A 16,858-nucleotide genomic window follows, 5' to 3' on the forward strand; every position below is an offset into this window, starting at 1 on the left:
CCTGGCCCTGCGTGAGCCCTCGAAGTCCGCCGTGCGGCCACGACAGGCTGCCCTAACTTAACTCCCCAACTTGTGTAAAGCCCCTCGAGCCTACCTCTTCACACGCGTTCTCCGTACTCCAGCTTGGTCGTTATGCCTTTGAAAGTGCCGGGAGGCGAGTCGTTTTCATGCCGGCTGTGTGCCTACCTGGGGGCCTCCTGAGTAGTAAGGACAGACAGCGCCAAGGCCCTCGCGCCGCGGGCCGTGTGGAAGCAGCGTGCTGTGCGCGCTGGAGCAGGTTTGCTGCCTACCTGCAGCTATGCGGTCCTTGGCTCACTTCTTAGTCCTTCCAGGCCGGAGGTAGCGTGTAAAACTGCGTGGGACTAAAGGGTAGTTAAGAGGGAATAAATCATCTCCAACCTCGTCCAGCCTTTTCCGTGAGGCAGTACTACAGTCACATGTCAGGTACAGCCCCGACGGCGTCTCCGAGGTAGGGGAGCGGTGCAGGTGCCCAGTGTTCCCGAATGCTGCCTTTTTAAAAAACAATTATTTTATTAACTTCGTTTATTGTAGTTTGACCAGAGAGGGACAGAGTGAGGGGGGGAGGGAAGTGAGAAACCAAGCCTCCAAGTCCGGGGTCCAAGGGCAGCTTGCCACATGGGAGTCCAGTGCCCTTAACCACCAGGCTGCCTGCCAGGGCCCGGCAGCCGCCCCACCCTGCTTTCAAAATGACCAGCCAGTGAGACGCTGGAAGAAAAGAAAGCTGACCTAAGAGGGCAGGGTGGCACCAGGCGGGCCTTGCGGGGTGCGGCTGTCCCCGTGGGCCTGACTGCTGGCCCTTCTGCCCTCTATGGGCTTTGGGAAGTCTGCTTTCTGTGGCTGTGAAATCTGACTCCGTGTGGAGTAGACGGGAGGCATGGAGACATGGCCATGGCGCCTAGGTAGGTGCTCAGTAGGTGGTAGCTGCTTCTAGGGAGAAACAGAAAGAATTTCACTTGTTTTCAGGATAGTTCCGTCATGTGGAGATGGTTCATAGTAGGTATATTTTAATCCAAACTCTTATTAGCTTGGTTGAGATATTGCCCAGAAGGTCAGATTTCTCTGCGGAAAACAGGACTTCTCTGTACAGAATGAGACAGTACTTACCGGGTAGGAAAGGTCGAGGGTACCACGTGTGACGTGGGGACTGCAGGCAGTGACAGTATTGTGCGAGGGGACTTCCTACAGAAGTAGGTTTTACCTGCTCTGGTGACCAAGGGAACTGCTGGGCAGCAGACTCATGGATGTGTGTCTCTGCGCGTGTCCTATAAACATGCCACTGTTTGGAGTAAGACTCAGGACAAAGAGCAGATGGAGAGAAAGCGGGCAGTGACGCTGGAGGTGCTCGGGATTTACTTGGGAGGGGTGGGGCCACAGGAATGGCGAATGGCGGGTACTTTGAGTAGCTTACTTGCCACTGTCACTTTATGGCTCATCTGTGGGTCCCAGTAAGGGAGCGCTTGGCCAGAGGATTCTGTCCAAGGGTCGCTACAACCATCTTATTTAAGGTTTTTTTTTTTAGAATTAATTTTATTTATCATCATCATTATTTTAAGTTTTTGCTACAGGGCATGTGCACTCACCAAAGAGAAAGTGAGAAAGCAAGCAGCCAGGTCCAGGACTCAAATTTTGGTTGACCATATAGGAGTCAGGCACCTTAACTACCATGCCACGTTCTGGCCCCATGTCCTTATTTTGTGGCAGTAAACTACCTAAAGGTTGTTCAAGGGCTGATCTAACACATCATATCGTAAAATTCACTTAAAAAGCCCCTGGAACTTCAGGCCAGCTGGTGGCATGTGGTTAAGGAGCCATCTGGAGCCCACATTGCTGGCTGCGTGGTTCAAGTCCAGGACCCAGTGGCTTGAAAATCATGCTAGATTTTGTGTGCATGCCCAAAATCCCAAGAGGAGACTGAGAAGAAGGGATTGTGGCGTGGCCATCCTCCCTGGGGGGGTGTTTCTCTTCCTCTGTCTAGCACTTGCACCCTATAGCAAAAACTAAAAATAGTTCTTGGCAACAAGCTAAAAACAAGCGCTCTGTGTTGTAAAAGCACCCCTCGGCCTAGAGAGCGCTCAGCCTTGAACACTCCTGCACACAGCTTGCTCAGTTTCCTTACGTGCACGTGGAGCCGAGCAGCTGTGTAAAGTTTCAGTGGCTGACACAGAAATCCAGTCTGGCCGGTAGGCGACGGCAGAGCTCCGTGTGTGGGTTTGTGGGCGGCCTGTGGGTGCCCATCTGCTCTGACCCTCAGCTCCTCACTGCCATGGGCTCCTCGCTCACACGGGGAGAGCCACGGAACCCTTGTCCCTAGGACTACTCGCCTCATGCCTTACAGCCTTTGCCCTCGCTTTTGTTTTGTTTTTCCCTGTCTCATTTTTTTTAATTGTTAAGATTTAGAACAAATAGAAGTTCTAAGAGAATTTAAAACCATGTTTAAAAATGGAATAGGTTGGGGCCGGCAGGTGGCATGGTGGTTTAAGGCACTGGACACCCACATGTCTGACTGTGGTTCGAGTCCAGGACCTGGTGCCTTGCTTCCTTTGTCTCTCTCCCTCTCCGTTTCTCTGGTGAGTGCACATGCCCTATAACAAACTTAAAATAATACTGCTAATTTTGGGGGGGGATTATTTGGAATAGGTTGGGGCCAGCATCGTGGTGTGTTGGTTGAGGCACTGGATGCCCACATGGCCTTGAGTCCCAGATGCAGCTCCTTGCAGATCTCTCCGCGGTGAGGCTCCGGGACTGGGAACTGTGTTACCATTACTTGCACGTTACTAGCTCTGTTTCTTGCCCGTTTCCCCAATGAGGATCCGTCCAGGTCAGTATGCTCAGTACACGCAGCACCCAGCTGTCCAGACCGAGCGGCTGGTGGACAGGAAGTTCAGCCGCTCTGGCTAAAGGCCAGGGTCCCAGGACTTCAAGAAGGAGCAGCGTGGTCAGTTAGTGAGTCGGCTGGTGGGATGCTGATGGAATTGCAGGCTGGTTCTGGGGCGCAGGGGCTACCCCAAGATGTGCTGTAAGTGGCAGCCCCACCGCTGGGCAGACCGTGCTGCCCAGTGCCACCCGCTCAGTTTCGACTGCCTTAGTTCATCCGCAGCAGCATTTGGGGAGCCACTGTCTTCCCTATGGTCTGGGGGTTGAGCCCACAGGTGGCCGCAGCGGTGCCTGCACCGCCCGCACAGTGGCGCCTTCTGCTGGCAGAGCGATGTGCCGCCTGCCTCAGAGCCCCCTGCCCTGGACGAGTTCCCTCTCGAAAGCTTATACCCACGAGAAATTACGGGTGGGGACATTTTCACTTTCTTGGCACAGGTTATTCAGAGACACATTTGCAAAACTGATCAGTGCATTTGCCAGCTAGCCTTCTACATTATGCCTGTGTTTTTAGTCTGTAGAATTTTTCTTATCAGCAGTTTGGTTACTGTGGACTGTTGACTAAGGCTAGAAACCGTTTTAAAATACTGTTTTTTAAAGTTTGTTCTAGGGCACATGCACTCACCAGAGAGGGAGGAAAGTGAGAAAGCCAGCCAGCCAGTCAGGGACTGGAGCCACAGTCGGCCACGTGGGAGTCCAGTGCCCAACCACCACAGCACTCCTTGGGCCCCGGTTTTTTTAAACACACGACCAGAGTTTCCCTTACATGTGGTGAAACTTACCTCGTATCACCCGTCTCTGCCATATTGGAATATGCAGCTGGTAGGAAGATGAGTATTCACGAGGAACAGCGTGGGGCCTTCTCCTTCCCAGGCGAGAAGCGGGAGCGGGATGGCACGCACTGCGCTCTGCCCTGACGCCCCGTTTGTCTCCGCGCAGATCCGAAGACCGCCTCGCCTGCCGCGGCCAGCAGCCCCTGCTCCATGGTCGGTGTGACTCGCGGGAGCGGCCCACCCAACGAACGACATGAGCCAAGGCCGTGGGAAATACGACTTTTACATTGGTCTGGGCTTGGCTATGAGCTCCAGCGTTTTCATTGGAGGGAGTTTCATTTTGAAAAAGAAAGGCCTCCTGCGACTTGCCAGAAAGGGGTCCATGAGAGCAGGTGGGTGCTGCTGCGGGTGACTCTTACGCCTTCTGCCCTTCCTGCCTGGGGGTGGCCTTGAGACGGACTGGCCGGGAGCGCTGGGTGTTTGTGGACGCTCGGACAGGGGAGCCGTGAGGACGAAACGGAAGCTGAACTCATGTCCAGGTTAGCTAACCGCCCAGAGCGGAACAGGCCACTGCGCCGTTAGCCTCTGGCCTTGCTGGGCCCTGCAGTGCCTCTGTAGAGGGGGATGTGGGGTCTGTGGGAAGTCCCACAGTTGGAGAAGTTCTGCTCACCAACTGGCAGGAAGGGGAAGGCTCCCCTGGCCTTGAGGAGCCAGTTCCGTGCACTTCTCGGCGGTGCAGGTTGTTTCCCCAGAAGCTGCTGACAAGCCCCAAGTCCCCAGGGGTACGCAGTGTGACTAAACCACTCTGACACCTCTGTCTGGGGCAGTCGAGACGGCGCCCCGCATTAGATGACTCTGTGGTGGCCTCCCGTCATCCTGCCTGTTCAGTTCGAGGCCTGCTTGGGCAGTGACGAGTAGCACCTCCTCTCTCCTTCCTGTGCCGCTCTATGGCCACGGCCGACTCAGCGCGGGAGACACAGCAGCCTCTCCTGGGGTTGAGTGGACAGAGAATTGCCGGGAGCTGGTGCTTGTTCCCCACCGTCGCCCTCGGTCCAGGCAGGCACGCTCGTGCATGGTGGGCGTGCTTGGAAAGAGCCCACTCACCGTGGCTCCTCCTGGAGGGGCTGAAGTGCCGGTCACTTCCTGCCTTTATCGACTGGGTGGAGGAGAAAGCCCTGCAGAGGCCGGTGTGCACCCTGGCGGCCCAGCCAGGGCTCCTGCCTCCCACGTGGCTTATCCGCATTTAGGGTAACACGCTCGAGTGGGGCTACTGCTGAGTTCACAGGGGGAGGAAGTTTGGGTTGAATGGAAGAGATCCATTCCTTCTCTCAGGATCACAGCACAAGCCTGACTGGTTATAAGTACCCCCTTTTGTAGGGTTGTCGTGCATGTGCCCCAAGAAATCCCCTTCCGCAGGCAAGTACACATTTCAGGTGGTGGTCATCCGGGAGCTGTTTAACCCGCCCTGACGGCTGTCATTTTCGAGTCTGACGATCTCACAGAGACCTTCCTTCGCAGGGCAAGGTGGCCACGCGTACCTGAAAGAGTGCCTGTGGTGGGCTGGACTCCTGTCAAGTAAGTACAGAGCACCCGAGTCCCAGCTGCAGAGCAGGGCCGCTGCCGGTCCCAGGCTGCCTCGTGTCGCTAGCACAGTTTAAAGACTTAGAGAGAGCTTTCCTTGGGCCAGACAGTGGCATGGTAGTTAAGAGCTGGATCTCACACAGCCAGCCCTGTGGTTCAAGTCCTGGACCCAGTGGCTTGAAAAACACACTGGGCACACGTGCATGCGTGTCCAAAATCCCGAGAGGAGAGGAGGATGGAGCAGGAGGGGTTGCAACATGCCTGTCCCCTGCGGGTGCCTTCTCACTTGCATCTCTGTCTCTCTCTGGTGAGCACACACGTCCTGTAGTGAATTTACAACTTGTTTTCTTAATGAACAAAACTAAATATATGCTATTTAAGCCTAGAAAAGTCAAAGTCAAGGGAAGAAGGAAGGAACGGAGAGGAAGAAGAGCCAGTAAGAGACAGAATGCTTTTCTTCAGGGTTGGCTCCCCTCACTGGGTTGTGCTCGTTGCCCTCGGGTGCCGAGACCTACCCATGTGAAGTCTTTATTAAAACGCCCGATGTCAGTCAGCACGGCAGATTTCTGTCCTGGCGGACTTGGACTCTCACGTTGGTAACTCCCAGGAGACCCCTCCGGCTAGATGGGAGGGGATGCGGAAGTCACTGCGCACGGTGATGGGATAGGAGACTGCATGAGCGCAGGCGTGTCCTGGTCGAGCGTCTGCGTTGCTGTCTGAGGGTTGTCTTTTGTCATCCGTCTCCAAGTGGGAGCTGGTGAGGTGGCCAACTTCGCTGCATACGCGTTCGCACCTGCCACGCTGGTGACTCCGCTCGGGGCACTCAGTGTCCTCGTAAGGTAAGGCACTCCTCCACGTGTACGGGCTGTCACCTGCCCCCGTCTGGGGCGTGTTCTGTACAGTAACCTGTTTTAAAGCTCTCCCTCCGCGCATAAAGCAGCGGACTTGCTCTGTCTTGCTTGTACTCACAGCCAGCACTAGTTCTGCTTTTTTTAAAATGTTTACTGAACTTTATTTTATTTTTTTATTTTAAATTTGACCAGAGAGAGCAGGGAAGTGAGAAAGCAAGCTACCAGGTCTGGGACTTGAACCATGGTCAGCCATGTGGGAGTCCAGTGCCCTTAACTGCCTCACTGCCTGCCTGCCCATTAGTTCTGCTTTGATTTCAGTTTTTCTCCATTTATTTATTTATACGTTTTCTTATTTTTGATAATCGAATCAAGGATATTGCCATCCTCTTCATTTTCAACACAAGGTTTCCATTCTTGGGTCTGTTGGCGCGTCTCCCTTTCCTGTCTGACTGCAGTTTACAAGTCCCACTTGCACCTGTCCCAGCACCTACATTCGGCACACACGCCCTCCTGGGGCACACGGTGGCAGATGAGGCTTCTGTGCACGCTGTGGACAAGCCCTGGCCGGGCTGAGGGTGCGCGTCTCCACAGGCTGGTGCTTGCTCCCGTGCGCAGCCTGGGATGCGCCCCCTGCGTGCTGTCACGGCCAGCCCGATAGCTAAGCCCGTGGGGTGTGGGGTTTGGACCTCCTCCTGAAGTAGGCTAGTAATTACGTGGTTTCGTCCTCCCCTCTCCACGAGAAATTGTGGTGCAAATCTTGACCATTACACCAAACACACCATTATTTAATAGTATACCGTTCTTACAGATTGCGGTTTTAGATCTGGCTAAAACTAGGTATACCATATTAAAGCCTGATCATTTAATTACCGTGAGTGGGTGCACCAACCAGGAGTCCAGCCGAGCGAATGTTGAGGATTACTGTGGCCGTAGACCCTGACTCAGGCTTGTACAGATGAGTCCTCACTGTGAAGCTCACTGGCTTCCACAGGGAAACGGCGGGTGCCCGGGTTCGGTGCGCGAGGAAGCAGGTGTTCCCCGAGAAATGCCGATGGTACGGTTGTGCGTGCTCTTACCTTAGTTGGAGCCAGAATCTTCCTAAGCTCGCAGGGCTGGAGCCGGAGCTCAGTGATGTGCATGCTCAGCTGTACAGACGTCCTCAGTGAGCCGAGCCTTGCCTTGTCTTCTCCCCTCAGTGCCATTCTTTCTTCATACTTTCTAAATGAAAGACTGAATCTTCACGGCAAGATCGGGTGTTTGCTGAGCATCCTAGGGTCTACAGTCATGGTCATTCATGCTCCAAAAGAGGAGGAGATTGAGACCTTAAATGAAATGTCTCACAAGCTGGGTGATCCAGGTAAGAAAAAAGCTTTATTCTAAAAAGTTTACTTTTCCGTTGTTAATTGACAGTGTGCACTTGCACTCGCCAGGGAGGGGGAAGCACGCCCAGTGGGTTGTGGTCGTGTTGTAATCTCTTCTCCATTCCGCCATCCTGTTGCCATTTTGGGCTTGCATACACACATGCCTGGCCACTGGGCCCAGGACTTGATCTGTGGTCAGCTGTGTGGGAGTCCAGCAACATAATCACTATGCCACCTGCTGGTCCCTGGTAACACACTGTAAAATGGGTTCTGACAGTGCTGTGAGACCTGTGTGTGTCTTCACTAGTGTGGAGGAGCGAGCTGCCCTGGTCTGTGTCGACGCTCCCCAATTCCTGGATTAGGGTTCACGGTGCCCGTCCCACTTAGCGACTGCTCTGGTTAATGCGGTCTCTAGTGGGGAATCCCCTTTGCACTTCTGGCCTCACGCTTGCCATTGCAGCGTTTGCACTTACTCAAGACTGCAGATTTGGGGCCAGCAGGTGGCATGGTGGTTGGAGCACTGGACACTCCCACATGGCCAGCCACAGTTCAAGTCCCAGATCTGGTGGCTTGCCTTTTCACTCCCACTCTCTCTGCCTCTCTCCCTGGTCAAAGTAAAGTAAATGAATGAATGAATAAATGAAACTAATGAATTTTTTAATCATTATTTTTCAATTTTGACCAGAGAGAGACGACAGAGAGAAAGGGAGAGTGAGAAAGCAAGCCTCCAGTTCCAGGACTTGAACATGGTGGGCCCTGTGGGAGGCCAGCTCCCCAGATACCAGGCCACCTGCCAGTCCCAAGACTACATACTTATTCGTAGATTGGTTCTTTAATATGTAGTATCGGGTCGTCAGAAAACTGACACGTTTTTGCATAGAAAAATGTGAAAAAAATACATCGTGACTTTTTCACGACCCACCAGCAGTAAGTACACCAGCTGTGGTGGTGTGGTCTTGCCACTGACCTACCGCACGCTTTCTGAATGGGTAGAATCACGCTCTGGCGTGGTGTGTGCTGTCTACTGAAAACACCCTGCCAGTCCTGCGGCACAGCAGTGGACTGCAGCCCGTCAGCTGCCCCCTGGCCGAGCTGCGGAACCCGTGTGGGCCTGTGTTTAGTATTCCCAGACCCTAGTGGTTGGAGGTGAGGTGAGTATGGACTGGACTTCCAGCTCCCTTGAGTGGATGGCAGCTGCAGCCCTGCACGGTGGCTGCGTTGAGTTCTTAGATCCTGTGTAGGGAGCACAGTCCTGTCTAGGAGAGGTGGCCGAGTAAGGTGTCAGCTGGGGACAGCAACCTGGGAGCTGGCAGGTGGCGGGGTGGCTAAGGGCGCCAGACTCCCACATGGCTGACCTGCTTCGTCTTGGATCTGATGGCTTGCGCATGCGCCCGCTCGCTCTCTGTCCCTCTCCAGTCAAATTAAAATAGTGAAATGCCCTTGCCTTAGATGGGCGGCACACAGGAAGGTTACGGTGGTGGAGGCTGTGACGCAGGCAGAGGCAGGCCCCCCCGGCCAGCTGTCCTCACCACCGTCACCACCTTCAGGCACTCGGGTTCAGGAGGCAGGCCAGGTGGAAGTAAGCGGCTGCTCCAGCGCTGCAGCTGCACAGGGCCAGTGTGAGGTGAGGCGTGACGAGGCCGAGCGAGCCCAAGCTCTGCCTGCTCACCACGGCTGCAAGCCTCTGCACGTGTGCGGCTGGAGGCGCTGGAGAGCACCCAGGGCTGTGCCCTGGCCTTCCCCTTCTGCAAACGGGGGTTCCTTAGCACCCCGTTAGCCACCCTTCCGTGCTCACTCACTGCTCCAGAAGTCTGGAGGGCTGCTCTGGGGAAGACATCAGGGTGGGCAAGTATGGCTCCGGGGTCCTGAGAGCAGGTGGCAGGGCCCCATTCCGCTCCTGAGGTGCTGCTGCGTGCCCAGCATTTAGGGGTGAGGAGCTGAGCATCTCCTTGCAGCTCCCCCGGAGGCACTTACAGTCTGTCTTCTCGGTGTTCTCCTGTAGCTGGGACGTGCTGGGGGTCGGGCTGGACGCTCCAGAGTAGGCTTCAAACTGGCTAGTCCCCTTCTGAATTGAGACAGTTTCAACCTTTTCCTTCTCCCACTCGTGACTCAGCACCCCAAACTCGGCACTTCTGCTGTCACTGCCTCGTTCCAGGTGCCACCCTGCCCAAGCCTTGTGGACTCCCCTGCTGGAGAGGCCCACGATGGCCGTCCCACCGGCCGCCACCGCTCCCTCGGGCACGGCTGCTGGGCCTGCGCAGCGGGCTGACACTCATGGCCTCGCTCAGCACGGCTCTGCTTTGCTTCTGCAGGCTTTGTGGTCTTTGCCACCCTTGTGGTCATCGTGTCCCTCATACTGATCTTCGTGGTGGGACCTCGCCACGGACAGACGAACATCCTCGTGTACATAACAATCTGCTCTGTCATCGGGGCGTTCTCCGTCTCCTGCGTGAAGGGCCTGGGGATCGCCATCAAGGAGCTGCTGGCCGGGAAGCCTGTGCTGCGGCACCCGCTGGCCTGGGTCCTGCTGCTGAGCCTCGTGGTGTGCGTGAGCACCCAGATCAACTACCTGAACCGGGCCCTGGACATATTCAACACCTCCATCGTGACGCCCATCTACTACGTGTTCTTCACCACGTCCGTGCTCACCTGCTCCGCCATCCTCTTCAAGGAGTGGCAGGACATGCCCGTCGACGACGTCATTGGCACTCTGAGTGGCTTCTTCACCATCATCGTGGGGATATTCTTGTTGCATGCCTTCAAAGACGTCAGCTTTAGTCTAGCAAGTCTGCCTGTGTCTTTCCGAAAAGACGACAAAGCGGTGAATGGCGGTCTCTCGAGTATGTACGAGGCGCTGAATAACAACGAGGAGAGCGTGAGCTGTGGAACCGAACACACTGGTGAAAACGTTTCCCGGAGAAACGGAAACCTGGCACCTTTCTAGGAAGCGTCACTAAAAGGTTCACCTGTAATTCTGTTGTAAAGTGAGCCCGAATACCCGAAGGTCTCTGGAAAAGCATCGTCCTCCATAATGTTCTCTAAAGACAATCTTTTCTAAAGTCTGTCTAATCTGGACCAGTAATTACTCTCCTGTGTCCCCCTAGTGTCATTCGCTAGAATGACGGTAGTACGGGCTGGCTCCTGCTCAGCTGTACTGCTGTGGCGGTATTCGGCATTCTGAACCCTCACATCTAAATGCACTAACAACAGTCTCGAGTCTGAAAGTGATTTTTCGCATTGGCGACGGGAGTCTGAAATGTGCACCTGTCACCCCCACCCCGTCTGTCCCAGACCACGTACTGCTTTTTTATTTGAAAGGAGTTACCCGAATACAGTACCCTGTGACTTCACCTTACCTTTAAAGATGACTCCTGTTTGATGAGTTCTTTCCATTTTGAAATGTCGGTCGAAGGGAATCCTAAGTGACAATCATTTACAAAACAGACAGAAGGGTCAGAAAGCAACTGGAGCTGGCCTCCAGCAGGGGTCCCTGACTGGTGGCTACCTCTCTCGGGCGTGCCCAGAGGTGCACCTGGTAGCTGCCGGGCCAGGCACCCACCAGTTAGGAACCCGTCATGCGCGGGCCTCAACCACTGCTTTCTGTCAGCACCCACACGTTCCCACGATCGCGCATCGTCAGGCCTTTCAGCGACCCTGGGGAGTAACTGCGCGTAGCAGCGCCTGCACCTGCGTCCTCGCAGGCTTACACCTGCACCGCGGGCTCTGTACTGAGCACTCACTTCGCCTACGAGCGCACTTGGACCGCCGTTGGGTCTTTCAGGAATGTCCGTGGAAGGGACCAGCAGAAGGCCTAATAGTTATCTCACTGGACTCCCGTGTCGTCACACGGTTCAAGTCCTGGACCAAGCGGCTTAAAACTCTCACCAGCCATGTGTACATGCATGCCTCAGATCTTGAGAATGGAGAAGGGATTGTGATATGGCCATTCCCCCTCTGTCTCTGTCTTTCTCTGGTGAGCATATATCCCCTATAACAGAAAATCTGTTTAAAACTTTTTTTCATTTTCTTTTTTGTTTTCTTTTTTCTGTTGAGAGGTTTTTGCTATAGGGCTCGTGTGCTTACTGGAAGGACAGAGAGATAGAAAGTGAGAAAACACCCCCCAGAGGGGATGGCCACGCTGCAGTCCCTTCTCCATTCTCCTCTTCAGATTTCGGGCACACACGCACACACACACACCCAGCATGAGTTTAAACCACCGGGTCTGGGACTCAAACCATGGTCAGCTACATGGGAGTTCAGCGACATAGCCATTATGCTAACTGCTGGTCCCAAAATATTTTATTTTTTATACTATTTTACTTGATGTATCATTATTATTAATGATTTTAATTTGACCAGAGAGAAGGAAAGTGAGAAAGCAAGCTGCCAGGTCCAGGACTTGAACTGCAGTTGGTCATGTGGGAGTCCAGCACCTTAGCCACCATGCCACCTGCTGGCTGCCCCCCCACAAAAATCTCTTCTTAAAAAAAATGTTCATGGAGAAAAATGTTTACAGAAAGTTTCAAACAAGGGGCCAGCAGATGGCATGGTGGTTAAAGGCGCTGGATTCCCACATGGGTGACTATGGGTCAACTTAAAAAAAATTTCAAACAAACGTAAAAAAGGCAGAAGAGAATAACAAACTCCATCAAGAAGCAGACAACAAAATCCCGCCTGAGGCGGGCAGGGCAGGGCCTGTCCTGTCTGCTGCTCCTGCCCACAGCCATCTGCGCAGGTGACATCCCCACAGTTCTCTCAAGCTTCATCAGGCCACAGCTGGCAGCAGCCTCTTAAATGTCATGGAATAAGCTTCCCTTTCATCCAACTTTATTCTAACCCACAAAGGAGCAATCTCGGACTTTTCTTGCACTGTCTCCATGTGTGAAATTTCAATACCACACATAAACTACCTCTGCTTTGTACGTGAAGGAACCCCTCCCCTCTGGAGTGGCAGTGTCCTCCTGAGTACAGCAGTTAATTAACACTAATTAGCCAGCCTTGTATAGCCCTTAAAATTTATTACATTTGGTATGTAATTAAGCCTTATAAAACTCAGTGGTATAAACTAGTTCATTATCCATTTTTCATTATATTCCATGCTTGACAGGGTGAACAGACACCATCTCCTAATCCAGCAGAATGCTGGCTCCAGGTCAGTCATGCCACCAACAGCAGCATTTCTTTAACAGCTAGGTTTTCTTTTGTTTAATTCACTGTCGTCGTTTTACGTTTTTGAGGTTGACCAGAGATAGAGAGGGAAAGTGAGAAGCAAGCTGCCAGGTCCAGGACTCGAACCGTAGTCAGCCCCGTGGGAGCCCAGCCGCCTGGCCCAGCCGCATTTATTCTAAGGGAACACTATAAATAACTGTTGTCCCTCCACATTCTGCCACTCAAGGTCACGGGCACAGCAGAACAGCTCAGGTATTTATTTCCTGCACTGCGGAGGGAGCGCTGGGACTTCTGTGTAAGTTTCCCAAGGCGTAAGACGCGTTCCTGCTTCTTATGGAAACAGGATCGAGAGTTCGTAATATTGCTGCCGGTTCCAGCCCCTGCCCTGTGCAACCCCGCCAGGTGAGTGAGTAATGCTGGCCCCGGCTGCACCTGCACTCCCAGTGGCCGGGGCGACAGGTCCTCCCTGTCCGGCAGGAGTTTCGGAAACGTGTGGTCTGGGTACTTGAGTTCTCAGTTTTTACCCTGCAGGAGCCCAGCAGGAGCCCAGGCCAACGTCCCTTGTCCCTCACCGCAGCGGATCCTGGGGCCAGCTCCCCCCGGAGGTGGTGTCCGTGGCGGTCGGGCAGGACGGCTGTGGGAGGCAGGACCTGAGGTCTGGAAGAACTGTGGTGCAGAGCCTGCTGTCCCCGGCCACACTTGCCCCAGACGCTGGGCTCCTCCGGGTCAGGAAGGCACGCGGTGTCCTCACATGCAGGGTGGCCGGTGCAGCACAGCCGTTCCCTCACGGGCCTGGCTTTACTCAGCACCTGCAGAAACCTAAATGCAAAGCTCAACACGCACGCCCGCAGGCACACGGCCCAGTCCACCGCGTGACGGTGGCCCGCCCCCAGGGGCAGCACGGGATTGCAGTCAATGATGCGCACACGCGGATTCCATCTGTTTTATTTGTCACCCTTAATTCATACCTCGCAAGTTAGTTTTGTCACAACTGCATTTAGTGGTGCAGGGGAATCGAGGTCACCGTTTTTGGAACACTGACAGGAGGGACGGGGCAGAGAGAGACTTAGAACAGAGTGTTCATGAGAGACTGCGGGAAACATCCCGAACTAAGCTCACAGTCACCCAAGTTCAGTGGCAGCCGGCCCAGGACTAGTTCGGTTAGCTGCTGTTACGTTTCTTAAGGGCTGAGTGAACGCAGCGTCCTGCCACGTGGCTGCTGGAATGTTCCGTAGGAAAAGTGATTTCGTGAGACCGTAATGGTGACCATCAGCAGAGAAGTCCTCAGGCCTCCTGATTACCAAAAGCACATAGAACGGGAGTCTAGAAAAATAAGTCGATTTTATAAAATTCAGCCGGGCAGGTCGGTACTGAAAGCCGCTAAGTCTAGGTGCGGGCAGGAAGCACGCCAGCAGGAGCGGGGCTGCAGCGGCCTCAGGTGCTGGCCAGTGACTGGTGGATGGGCGGCTGGAAGCAGCGCACGTGCTCCACGGGCGTGCTCTCCCCGTCGCCCGACTTCAGGTACTTGTCCAGGACGGTGATGATCTCGTCGTTGAGAATCTGGAACTTGCGGATCCTCTCCACCATCTTCTTCAAAGGCTACAATTAGAATCGGCACGTCTTACTGCCGGCACCCGCGCTCATTCCCATCAGGACTCCGCAGAGCGCGCTGCACGTGTCAGGCTTCCACGCACGGCCGCTCGTCTGCACGACCAACGGGCCTGCGTCCTCACCCCCAGCCCGAGAACCTGCCCCGTGCTGACAGTTAGGAGTAGGACGGCGAAGGCGGCACGTCCGAGGGCCGAGACCCAGCTCGTAGGGCAAGGCTGCACCCCGTTGGGCGGTTGCATGGACAAGGTGGTCTCTATAAAGAACATTCCCAAGGGTGCTGCTGGTTTTGCCTGAGGGAAGGCAGCAGAAGCCAGTGCTTCCTCCTTCGAGGGGATAGCCTGGCCTGGAGGCTGAGGCAGCCCCTGGCTGAGCAGAGGCAAGTGCACACGTCGGAGTGAGGCGGTCTAGTACGGTCAACGGAGAATCAGGCAGGTGCGCAGACTAAAAGCTCAGTACTCGAGCCAGCAGACGGCGTGATGGCTATGTCGCTGGACTCCCATGTGGGACTGCGGTTCAAGTCCCAGACCCAGTGGCTTAAAACTCACCGGGCATGTGTGCATGTATACCTAAGATCCTGAGAGGAGAATGGAGAAGGGATTGTGGCGTGGCCGACCCCCCTGGGGGGGATGCTCGATTTCTGCCTCTCTGGCAAGTGTACACACCCTATAGCAAAAATCTCTCTTAAAAAAAAAAAAACAGCAAACAACACACAGGAACCTTGTCAGTTCCAGACACCCAAACCCTCCACGTTGCCTTCAGACACGAGAATGAAAAGGTTCAGAAAACAGAACACATGAAACGTGTAAAGAAATTAGATTTTTTTAAATAGTAAGACTACGAGTTACCACTAGGATTCAAAGAGCCAACGTGAAGTTTAAAAAACAGCGACTTTTTTTTTTGTTTTTTTTTGAGAGATTTTCACTGTAGGGCACGTGTGCTCGCCAGACCGAGAGAGACATAGAGACAGAAAGCGAGAAATCACCCCCCGGGGGGATGGTCACGCCGCAATCCCTTCTCCTCCATTCTCCTCTCGGGATCTTGGGCACGCACGCACACGCGCCCGGTGTGAGTTTTTTAAGCCACCGGGTCCGGGACATGAACCGCGGTCGACTACGTGGGAGTCCAGCGACAAAGCCATTACACTAACTGCTGGTTCCCAAAAAACAGCGACTCTTGAGAGTAAGATCTCGGGCCGCCCATGGGACGGCAGCGAGTGCTGATGCAGAGAGGCTGGGTCATCAACGGCAGCCCAGGCAGCCCGCGACCCCACCCCGCGGCCACGGTGGGAGGAGGGTGGGAGGACAGTGCTCCTCTCACGGGCCCGCACGCGCTTGCGCCGTCGTTAGTAACGGAGAAGTGGAGGCGCGGAGGTGAGCTAGCTGATGCAAAGCCCCGGCCGAAGGCAGTGCCCAGTCCAGCCCACAGCGCCGAGGAAAGGGAGGGACAGGAGGCTGGGGACCCGCAGATAGGAAGCAGTGCCACGTGACCCTGCAGCTCCTGGGGAGATGCAGGGCAGAGACGAGCAGCCATCAGCTCTGCCACCAAGATCCGCTTTGGGGACGAAAACAGAGCTTCAGACGGCGGTACCTCACGTACCAGGTAAGAAGCATCCCTGGAACAAAGAAGCTTTTCTATGTTTTTAAAGATTTTTGCCATAGGGCAAGTGTGCTCACCAGAGAGAGACAGAGACAGAGAGAATGTGAGAAATCACCCCCCTGTGGGGGACAGCCACGCTGCAATCCCTTCTCCTCCAGTCTCCTCAGATTTTCGGTGCACATGCACCCAGTGTGATTTTTTTTAAGCCACCAGGTGTAGGACTCGAACCGTAGTAGGCCGTGTGGGAGTTCAGCGCCTTGAACACCACGCCCCCTGCTGGCTCTGGACAAGTCTCCCAGAAATTTGCTACCAGGCATTTGCACTCACTGGGGAGAGGGAGGAGGGAGGTGAGAAACCTCCCTGTCGGGGTTCAGGCAGGCACACCAACAGTGTTTTCAAGCCCTGTGGACTGAGCAGCCTCCCCGGGGGCCCTGCCGCCTTCAGCCACCCCGGGGGCTCGCCCCAACGAAGAGCTGCGGACGAGGACGAGGACGGAGCGTGCTCTGGCCAGGACCCGCCCCGCCCCCACGCCCGCCACGTACCACGTTCTTGATGACCTCATCCTTGCCGTCGTGCTTCTGCACCTTGAGCAGGTGGTAGCAGAAGTCCAGCACCGCGAAGCGCCGCTGCTGCCCGAGGAGGACGATGACCATGCAGCCGGCCCAGTGCAGCCCGTCGCCGAAGCACTGCCTGGGAGCCAGAGCAGCGGTGGGTGCGGGCCACGGACCCCAGAGCCCCTGGCGGCTTCCTGCTTCCTCTAGGGTGCTGTCCCCAACCCTTCTCAGCACGTGGACCCTCCGAAAGCCAGACTGTGAAGACCCCCACCCGAGAACTGCACACCCACTGTGTGCACCTGCCACGGCTCAGGCCCCAAGTCCCAGTCCCGAATCCCCTCGGTGGCCTCAGGCAAGCGGCCCCGCTCAGGCTGGGAGCGGCTGGTGGCTCCAGCCCACAGCCAGAGGGGCATGGGGTCCGTGCTGCCTCCCTGCAGGCCCGCCCCGCCCACAGCCCCGGCCGAGCACAC

At 55.1% G+C, this 16,858-nt stretch overlaps 2 protein-coding genes across 5 annotated transcripts in view; one reads left to right on the forward strand and one right to left on the reverse strand.

Moving 5' to 3' along the window:
• Positions 1–285: 285 nt before the first annotated feature.
• On the forward strand, positions 286–10,821 carry NIPA2 (NIPA magnesium transporter 2). 3 transcript variants are annotated; one of them, XM_014583744.2, is made up of 5 exons: positions 286–444; positions 3,832–4,057; positions 5,184–5,240; positions 7,294–7,454; positions 9,771–10,821. In XM_014583744.2, the coding sequence occupies exons 1-5, from the start codon at positions 438–440 to the stop codon at positions 10,400–10,402; spliced, it is 1,083 nt and encodes a 360-aa protein (XP_014439230.1). In that variant the 5' UTR covers positions 286–437; the 3' UTR covers positions 10,403–10,821. The 3 variants fall into 3 exon arrangements, with proteins under 3 accessions (XP_014439230.1, XP_014439232.1, XP_014439231.1); XM_014583746.2 differs by lacking the exon at positions 286–444 and adding an exon at positions 2,628–2,749; XM_014583745.2 differs by lacking the exon at positions 286–444 and adding an exon at positions 5,995–6,085 and having other exon boundaries at positions 3,743–4,057.
• Positions 10,822–13,556: 2,735 nt separating this feature from the next.
• CYFIP1 (cytoplasmic FMR1 interacting protein 1) overlaps positions 13,557–16,858 on the reverse strand; it is a 39,580-nt gene continuing 36,278 nt past the window's right edge. For both annotated transcript variants that reach the window (XM_027767803.1, XM_027767804.1), the window contains exons 29-30: positions 16,377–16,524; positions 13,557–14,226 (exon numbers count right to left, since the gene is read on the reverse strand). In XM_027767803.1, coding sequence (XP_027623604.1) covers positions 14,062–14,226; positions 16,377–16,524 — 313 coding nt within the window. In that variant the 3' untranslated portion in view covers positions 13,557–14,061. The remainder of the gene's footprint in view (positions 14,227–16,376; positions 16,525–16,858) is intronic.

The sequence above is a fragment of the Tupaia chinensis genome, unplaced genomic scaffold (genome assembly GCF_000334495.1).
Source record: "Tupaia chinensis unplaced genomic scaffold, TupChi_1.0 Scaffold144682_1, whole genome shotgun sequence".
In the NCBI taxonomy this organism is placed as follows: Eukaryota; Metazoa; Chordata; class Mammalia; order Scandentia; family Tupaiidae; genus Tupaia; species Tupaia belangeri.

Coding starts and splice junctions, on each gene's coding strand:
- NIPA2 (XM_014583744.2), top strand. Junction 5,241..7,293: donor GTGGGCTGGACTCCTGTCAA/GTAAGTACAGAG, acceptor TTCTCCCCTCAG/TGCCATTCTTTCTTCATACT. Junction 7,455..9,770: donor TCACAAGCTGGGTGATCCAG/GTAAGAAAAAAG, acceptor TTGCTTCTGCAG/GCTTTGTGGTCTTTGCCACC.